Below are 9970 nucleotides of genomic sequence, written 5' to 3'. Positions count from 1 at the left end.
GCAAGAAAATACTATAAAAATTATTGAGAAATTGGCAAATCTCTTGAGAAATGAGAACGCAACAGATCAAATGCAACTAAACACTTTAAAATTAATTATTTACAACAGAAAACTAAAATTTGTAACTGTCGTATTCTGAGTAGAGGGTTCAAGTTAAACCATTGAGGAACTCCCAAAGGATATAAATAAAAGTTACAGATTATATAAATTGAAATGTTTCTGTTTTAGTTTTGCATCTGATAGTCATATAACATTATGTAACTTTAATTTTACGTTTTGTTAAATCAACCATAAAAAACACTAAAAACATGCAAATATTTAATAATGAATTAGATGATCTCTACATATTTGGAACAATTTAAGTTTTCCAGTCACAACTTGCTCGATTTTAATTATATCACAATAATCAGTGAACTTAAACCTAATCTGAGATGATCGACCACAAATATAATTTTCATTTTTTCCAAAATAAATTGAATCCATATGTAGTTCGAACCAAGATCTTTCAAGTACATAATAGTCACCAATTTATACCAGTTATTATTTTTTAGATAGTTTACTCTTACAATTGTATTTTTTGCCCTGGTGGTAGGCTGATCTTTTATTTTTCAATAATTTGACTGTCACATTTTATATTAATCTAACAATAAAGTAATACAAGACAGTCTTTATTAGAGCCTCTCACCCATCAATCATTATAAATATGATTTACATTTGCTAAAATATTATGCTCATATTACATTAATTTATAATATATTAAGGTCGGTTGCTTTCCCCAGACTACCGGTAAAATATAGCACGTGTGTCCGAGGTCACATGTCAAGCAGATTTTGTCGATTTTTTTCGCCCGTGCGAGGATCCGTTCGAAACAGGAAGCGGTTTGGAAGTGGGAGGGGCCGCGAACAACCCTCCGGTTTTCACCCCGAAGATTTTTAAAGGCGGGGGGCGAAAATGTTTTCAAGATCGTCACTTTTTTTACGCGACCCCGGCATGTGCTAGAAGCGTGTTCCTTATTATCCGTCACAATAACGATGATAGGGAAACGCGCGTATTAAATTTCGATTTAACGCATAAATAAATATTGATGGAGAAGTTTTTTTTTCAAAGGTTTTTTATTTTAAAAATACTTTTAAAAACTTGATCATCTATCGTTTATTAAGCATTGTTTTTATTGATTGTACGGAAAATAAGGAATGATTTTTTTTCAAAAAAAAAATTTTTTTTTAGTCATTATTGATAGTCGATTCCCCTTGTATTTTGAAATGGGATATGTTTTACTTACTTATTTTTATGAAGTATATTATAGTATTAGAGCAAGGAGCAGGGTTAAGTTTAATAAATTATTTAGGAGTTGTAAGTAATTTTTGATTGTTAATTTGGCTGATATAACTTATCGCTTTTAGAAGCATAAAAAAATAACGGTTTTGCTTAAATATAGCAAATATGTTTGATCAGCGTAAGCTTAAGAATAAAAAAAAGAATTATCAATTTTCTTTGATTTCAATTACATATTATAAAACTTTCCATTAATTTATATTTATAATTGATTCCGACGTTTAATTAAACTTGCTTTTTCGTAGTTTCTCTTAAAATATTTTCGCTTAAGTAATTTTTCTATAAATTTACATTTACCAATAAGTTTCATAAGCATGTTATGTTACTCTAAAAATGAAACGAGTTTGCAAAATCAAATGCAAATAAACACAAAACTTGTTATGAGATTTAGTTGTATGACACAACTGTTCTATTAATTTATTAAAAAAAAAAATATAGCTAATTATAAATATTTTTTATGATAAATGAAAGATTTCATACGTTTCAAGAATATAATATTTATTTAATATTATTAATATTACAATATAATTTCTGTGTGTATTAATATTACTTTCTATGTCACACACGCCGTTTTTCACAATTTCTTACATAAGTAACTTTAATATAATTATTTATACATAAAAATGTCAAAATACTAAATTAAAACATATCATAAACTTTTTATACAATAGCGAAGATAAATACAAAACTTATCTTAAACACTCTCACACGTATTTAAGGGTAATTAAACTCGGAAAGATTATAAATTTACATTATACATATTGTCGATTTTATATACACGTCAAACTCGCTTATAGATAACTATAATAAAATATTTTTGTATAAACTCAAATCTGTTATAAATGATGAATATTTTACGCAATGTAATAACTATGAATAATATTTATATTTATATGTAAATTCTAAGTCACACAAAAATGTAAAAATAAACGTGTACAATAATAATTTATGTTATATAATATAATAATTGTATACAATTTAACTGGATCTAACACAGCATAATAATAATAATTAATGAGAATATTATAGGATGCGTTATATCCTGTCACGGTCAATCAGTCTTTTTTTGTATTTTATAATAAACATAGTATTTGGCCCCCAATCAAATAAAAATATAAAGGAAAACAATAATTATAAGCATATAAAATAAAGATTTACACTAAACTTTCAATTAACAACGTAAGATAGTAGTTTATGATATATTTAGTAAATATATGCAAAATATGCTTTTTATAGATGAATACTTTTTATACGCGAAGATTTTAGAGAATTTAATTAAATTCTATTTACAAGCGTATACGTAGTTATAATTAATAATACAATATATTAAATAAAAATAAATGTAACTTTGAAATATACCAAACCCGTTTTGCCCGAACTTGTTTTTTTTATAGTATGTACAAAAATATAATCTAAAAAGGGGATCCGGCAGACGAATAATAATTAATCTATTGTAAATATAAACTATATATATAGTGAGTAAAGAAAGGTGGCTAAAGTGATTTGTACTTAATTTTTTTATTAATAATATCCCATTTCCCCTAATAGCTATCACATTTTAACACTTTGGCCGCCCATCTCTTTTGAACTGTCGTGTATGACTAGCATTTTTTTATATTTATTTGCTGGCTCAAGAATGCTTAGATCTGGCGATGTGGACAAAGAACGACACTTTGTCGGTGCTGCTGTGTCCGCACATATTACAAGTGAACGGATCGTTGAATCCATGGTATCCCATGTGCATCGTGTACATGATTATGTCTTTGAAGACGATGTCGCAGAAGGTGCAACTGTAGCATTCCTTGTTTTCTTGGGCCGGAGTTTCGTCTTGCGTTTCCATCTGTTCCGGGCTTCCTATGTCCTTTTCTTTGGTATCCGAATCGAAAGAATATCTTGGAGGCAAATCTACAGTTACCTCGATCTCTTCTACTGGATTGTTTATCAAGCTCGGGATCTCATCGGGCGCGGTGGGACTGTCTTCGACTTGATCGGCGACCGGAAGTCTTTCGAGTTTGAAAGCTTTTCCTTTGCGTCTGTGTTTAGGAGTCAGCGGCGCTGCTGCGTCCTGTTTGCTCAGATCTAGAGCGTCGGAACGTCCGATTGGAGAAGATCGTCCAACTGGAGAGGATTGCTGCATCGGACGTGGCGAATAAGGAGAAGCTCTGGGAGAGACAGAATCGCGTGACGACGGTCCTCTGGGTATCGGTGCGAAATTAGCTGCTTCTAAGAATCTCTGCTGCATTAAAATGTGCGACGCTATCGGTTGGATTTGTCCCTGTCCGTTTTCTTCGATTTTGGAATTTTCTAATACTTTAGCGAGCATCGACGGTTCGTTGATGTTATTGTTGTGTTGGAATAACATCGGATGTTGGAGAAGAGGCGCGTATGCTGAAAAGTTAACGCCGAAAGGATTCGGGAACATCGCATGAGACTGTGCGTTGTTGAGATTCTCCTCTTGTATTTTATGTTGAGTGCGTTGCTTTGGTCCACGGCGAGTGCCATAAACGTCGATGATAGGCAAAGGATTCGGCGTTCCGTCGAGATTCAGGACCATAGCTGCTTGGTGATGATATTTTCTAGCGTGGAGCTTTAGCGAATGGCAATATTTGGTTGCGTAGTTACAATCCGCGCATCTGTATTGATAGATGTTCGAATGCGACTTGAGATGAGAGCTCAACATTGACTTGTTGACGCAGGTGTAGGTGCATTGTTTGCATTGGTACGGTTTAGAACCGAAATGGTTCCTCATGTGGTACTCCAAGTGATGCTTGTACTCCGTCACGAAGGGGCATTTGGGACAGACGAGCATGCGTTCTGGTTTGATGTGGACTTTAGAGTGCTCCCAGAACTTTAGCTTCGTCACAGCTACGAACTCGCATTGCTTGCATCTGAAAGTCTTGACTTTTCCGTGCGAGTTGACCGCCGGAACGCTGACTCCCGGTTCGTCGTCGAAGTCTAAGGTCGGATCTTCGGGAGCTCCTTCCGAGTTGGGAGGAGACGGAGACAGAGTCTTCGGCGGCGTGATCGTGTCGCTCTTGGACGATCGGATGTTTTCAGGTAAATGCTCAATACCTGGGGGAGTCAGGGGTCTGAAATTTGTGGTCGATTGGTTTCCGGGCGATGTGGAGCTATCGCTCCTCGGCGAGTGGGGATTCGAGTCCCGACTCGAAGAAGACGGAGAAGCGCTGTGAAAGCTCTCCGAAGCCCTGGGGACGAACGTGTTCGACAACGTAGCGTCCATTGGTTCTTGTTTCTGGAACAAATAAATAAATAAATAAAACAATACAATTCTTTTTGTGTAAAAAAATCAAAAAATAATTACAATAGTGACGTGATGCATCGTATTCCAAGGTAGATTGGGCGCCCGCAAGGGATCCCAGCTCAATACACTGCAAAGAAATAAAAATTTAGAGATAACAGTATAACATCGCCGCCGTCCGAAAAGTAATAAGACCGCGTTCGTGAATCACCGAGCTTTCGCGTATAAAATGTCGTAACGATCGATCACGAAATTTAGAAAATTAATTACTCATTATTGGCATTGAAAAAATAATTACACTCGACTGACCGATGTGGAGTTAGTCACGTAGCAGAAAAAAATCACATTAAATATCCATTAAAACCTTCGAGGTTTTTCCATAAATGTATTTTTTCATATTGATAAAACGCCTAGAGCCATCGTGATCGATTACTCAATTACGCAAATAATCATTTCGTTATCGATAATTTATATCGTGCGTTTACATAATACGGGGACAGTTTAAAGTGAATTATGGCAGTCGGAAAAACGTCTTTATCGCGAACGGATCAATACTGCGTATGAGCGAACCCTCGCAAAAAATACGCATAAACAATTCACCCTTTTGTATATTTTTAGGGGTCGAACCCTTTCGTTTTATTGGGAAAAATATAATTTTAGAGCGGCTTTCATTGGTCGCTCTGCTGTCCCTCGTGTCGATGAAGAATAATAAATTGGAAAAATTCTCGATAGCGCACGCCAATCCAGAGACGTCATTTGGGGGGGGCATTTTTACAGAAAAATGCATTTCATTTAATTAAATACTATGAATCGTAATGAAATATAAATATAAAAAATGCTGAAATGACGTCCCTGATTTTAAACCAGAAATTCTAAAAAAAAAACAGTCTCGAATCTATCCCGAAAATATGTCATTTCAGTGAAATCATATTTATATATTTTTATCAGTGAAAATATAATTTATTTGACAGGTGCTAGTAAAATTATATGATTTCAACTTTTCCATATGCCGTAAATATACAATTACATACTATCATTATTTATTTACATGCTATGTATAAATGTTAGTGACTGTGTATTTTTCAGTGAAGTCAAAATACATTTTTATCAGTAGATTTCTACTAGCAAAAATATAATTAAACTGGCTTGTGAGATTATATGCTGCTCTAAAATGTCTATGGTATTCAATTTGTTCTTTTACCCGAACTATTTTATTATTATTTTTTTTTACTTATTAACATAATTACGCATGAGTAAGAAGTAGCTTATTATACGTTTACTATTTGATTCATTAAAGTTATAAATTTAAAACGAAGATTAAGTACGCTTAAGATATTTATTGTTAAATTTAAAAAAATAAAAATAAAGGAAAACAAAAATAACAGCTATGAAACTAAACCTGCATCGAAATAAAATATATAAAAATAGTTTTTTGCTTCAAAACAAGCTATGTAAATGATCGATAGGGCCCCCACATACGAGCCTCTTTGAGACTTGCAATAGAGTTAGCCCTCTATATATGTATATTTATTAGCTTAAATTTGCATGAATTCATTAAAAAAATATTTTTTAATTTCTTTGCAATTATTCCTAGTTAATTTTGGTAAATCATTTTTAAATAAATTAGTGTCAAACTTTACAGAAAATGCTTGAGCTATGTATAAATCATCGGTAGATCTAATTTCATTATTTTGTAGCTGTCTTCTAAATTTAAATTTAGTATTTATAAATCGATTTTCCCTGAAGCATGTTTTTGGTTACCATTATTAGTTCAAATTTTGGTAGAATAATTTTAGGCAAAATTTTAATTTTGATATAAATGTCTTTCGTGTAAGCATCGAAAAGCAAATTTAACAAATTTTGAATAACCTAAAGTGATATTAATTTAAATTTACTTGTAAATCCCCAAACGCAATAAATGTTTAATCTTGATTTATTTGATAATATATTTTGAAATCTGTATACAATTTTTGACAATGGTATATTATAATTTTAGAAATTTCATTAGGTTAAGTCCTAAATACAAACTAAGCCAAATCATCTCTCAGAGCATCGTATCTCGCATATTGCTCCGTGTATTAAAAATATGAGACGCGGCGGCGGCACGATTTTATTGCTTTTGACGTGGATTTTTGCCTTCTGAGAAGTGATAATTGTTTTTTGCGCTCTCTTATTGGGCAAAATTCGATTTAGATGTTTTTTGGAAGTCATACTTTAATTACTAAAAGTAATATAATATACGCTAGATAACCGAGCGTTCCCACTGCTTATTGCTTTTGACGTAGATTTTTTAATTCTGAGAAGGGATAATTGTTTTTTGCGCTCTCCTATTAGGCAAAATTCGGTTTAGATATGCTTCATTTAATTTATTCGTAATATTATTATAAGTATTATATAAATATGAACGCTATATAAGCGTTATTCTTTTGCTGTGAATTATAAACGGCAGGTTAGAGCATTTGCCTTTCCTAATGAAGTTGGCCAGAAAAATGCTCGTCATTTAATGAAATACTATAAATCTTATTGAAATCGAAATATTAAAAAAAAAATGACCACTGACTAGCTAACGTCTGACTCCCCCTGAAAAAAACTAATTTTGGACAAAATTACAAATAAAAAATATATTTAGCTTAGTGAAAAAAAAAGTTTGCTGGCAAGCAAATTGTATGGCATAATTCTATGGAAAGCCCCCATACATTTTTGAAATATACCGATTACCACGCGGAGCGGTTTCTCCTTATATTAAGCTTTGAATTATAAAAGTAAATTAGAATAGTTGAGAAAATCGTTTTTTGTTTTCAATCAAATACTTTTAACCTCTGTTAAAAGCTTCCAAGAAAGTATGCGTATTTTAAAACATTTTACACGAATGCAGCGGTTGTAAAACATTTAAAAATATTCGTATAAATTTTTCGAGAAATTTAATTCACAAAATAACTTGGGCATGACTGAGAAGGGAACAAATTATTTTTCTAAAACAAGTTAACGAATTATTATTATAATAAACACAATTTGCAACAATTTTAAATAATCTATTTGCAAAAGAAAACTATAATTTGTAACTGTTGAATTCAGACCAGAGGTCCAAATTTGAACTCTTTTAAACTGTTGTAATATTGTTAAAAAGTCTTAATATGAACTCTAGATAACAGAGCGTTTCCACTGCGATGGCGACGGCACTGTATTATTGCTTTTGACGTGGATTTTTGACTTCTGTATTGGGCAAAATTCGGCTTAGATATGCTTTATTCGATTTATTCGTAATATTATTATAAGTATAAATATGAACGCTATATAAGCGAGCGTTTCCATTGTGGCGGCGACGGCACGGCTTTTGACGTGAATTTTAAACAGGGACTACCTTGAATTTGTCCAGAAAAATGCATTGATAAATATTAATGAAATGGAAATATTAAAATAAAAAAACGACCACTTTTGCCCCTCCTGGAAAAATCTGCACCGATCGAGATTATTGTGTTGAGACAGAGTCGGACTGTGTGCGCGCGGAATAAATAAATACATGATCGCACTCGCGTCAGATTAAAATACCTGGCGCATAAAAATATCTGCGAGGCGCGTAACGACGCCGTACACGTTGAATTACGATAATTATGCTTCGAGTTCGGCTCTGGATTCCAATAAAAAGATCTCTCCGAACGGTCATAAAAATAGATGACCGCCTTTATCCGATATCCGTTCGCAGATAAACCTCCCCCACGCACTTTCATCCCCTTTTGCCATTTCGTGCGTTTCCTCACTCCCTTCCTTGGTTTTTATTCTACAACCGAGACGCGATAGAATTCGATCAAAACGGTAGACATTAAAAAATATTATAGGACGAGGCGGATCAGATCGGATCGATGATATCGCGCGATATAAAAAAAATGGCGTCGAAAAAATGGTGCGTGGATGGATGAAAAAACTGATAATATGGCGCACGCGTAATGTGCAATCACCGGGGGTGGGTTTTTTGGGGGTTGAACCGTGTCGATACTTTGACGTGCGCGCCCGTACGTACATTCTCAAACTTTTTAAAAAACATGATTAGTCACCTCAAAAGCAGCATGTTTAATTTAAAATATATTTCTAAATTAAATATAGATCTAATATAAAATAAATAATATACAATATAACGACAGCGCGCTTTGGCGCTCGAGTCTACACTGAATGTTGTAATTGTTCGGTAAAACGCGAAAAAAATAACTCATTAACTACAACAATAATAATCGCTTTTTAATCGACAAATGACGATTTATTTTAATATTTTTAATTATTGAATACGATTGTTATTCTTAAATAAAGATATTTTTACATGTATCAATTTAAGATGTAATTACCTCGACATGATTTCGGCGTGTTGAAAATCGATTTTGATGATCTATGAGTCGTAGATCGATCGATGAAATCCGCGACGATAGCGTGTTTCTCTATTTATACACTTTATTTTTTTATCTTCAAAACTTAGTTCATGATCAACCAAAACAATGCGAAAGTGTTGTAAGAAGTTCGCGAGCGCACGACAGCAGCGCGTTGGCGAAGACGTCCGCTCGCCGGCGAGCACAACAAACGACTGTGGAAAAAATCCATATCAATTTTTACCCGTACAATATTTTCTCGTTTTTCGTCTGCCCCTACTCGCGCGCGCGAAAGAGACAGATAGATTGAACGCTCATAGCCGCGTCTCGCTCCCTCTCCCCACCGCCTACTCGCGAGGCTCCGCCGCCGCGTTAAAATTTACATACGATTCGATCGCTTTTCTCAAATCAAATTTCAATAATAATAATAATTTTATTTTAAATAATTTATAATATTTATTGCATTGTTTTTTATATATGATAACAAATGAACAGTGATTTTTTAAAATTTAATATTTCTATTTAATATTAGATACCTACTTATGTTGCAAAAACGATTATGAAATGTATTTTTCTAGTGATTCGGGAATAAACTTGTTTTATCATTTTTTATATCTAGCAAACTTTCGTTTTCACTTTCGCATAAACAACCTTCAAATACAACGCTCAATTGTGAATGAAGCTTATCTGCAAGATAAGCCGTGTCGTAATTTAACCGCGCGCAGGTAAATAAATTACCGTTTTATAATAATTGCAATAAAATCCATATTAAAAATAAAATAAATTGTATCGGGATTTTATTTATGTATTTTTTAATTATCTTACTACTCTTTATTATTGACTTAAATTCTATAGCTTTCGTAGCTATCTGTGATCCGATTAATATAAACTTAACGGTAGTTGCAAATGGCGAAAAGTAAACAGCGATACATGTTCGTATTAAGCAACAGGCTGACCGATTAAAAGTTTAACGCGAACGGCGTACATGTTGCATGACTAAAAATTAATGGTTTTGATAAAT

The 9970-nt window shown here is 33.1% G+C and overlaps 1 protein-coding gene across 1 annotated transcript; it reads right to left on the bottom strand.

The window, feature by feature from the left end:
* Positions 1–2833: 2833 nt before the first annotated feature.
* Positions 2834–9168, bottom strand: hb (zinc finger protein hunchback). Its single transcript, XM_088185761.1, has 3 exons — positions 8932–9168; positions 4658–4724; positions 2834–4588 (listed from the first exon to the last, which is right to left on the bottom strand). The coding sequence occupies exons 1-3, from the start codon at positions 8937–8939 to the stop codon at positions 2966–2968; spliced, it is 1698 nt and encodes a 565-aa protein (XP_088041887.1). The 5' UTR covers positions 8940–9168; the 3' UTR covers positions 2834–2965.
* Between the last annotated feature and the right edge of the window lie 802 nt (positions 9169–9970).

Source organism: Plectrocnemia conspersa, unplaced genomic scaffold (genome assembly GCF_051122295.1).
Source record: "Plectrocnemia conspersa isolate PC_06_02 unplaced genomic scaffold, ASM5112229v1 ptg000001l, whole genome shotgun sequence".
Classification (NCBI taxonomy): Eukaryota; Metazoa; Arthropoda; class Insecta; order Trichoptera; family Polycentropodidae; genus Plectrocnemia; species Plectrocnemia conspersa.
This window is presented reverse-complemented; position numbering and strand designations above follow the sequence as displayed.

Bases quoted from the DNA above. Each gene is read 5' to 3' on its own strand.
- hb (XM_088185761.1), bottom strand. The intron at 4,589-4,657 runs GTAATTATTTTT...TATTTGTTCCAG, and splicing joins CGATGCATCACGTCACTATT to AAACAAGAACCAATGGACGC.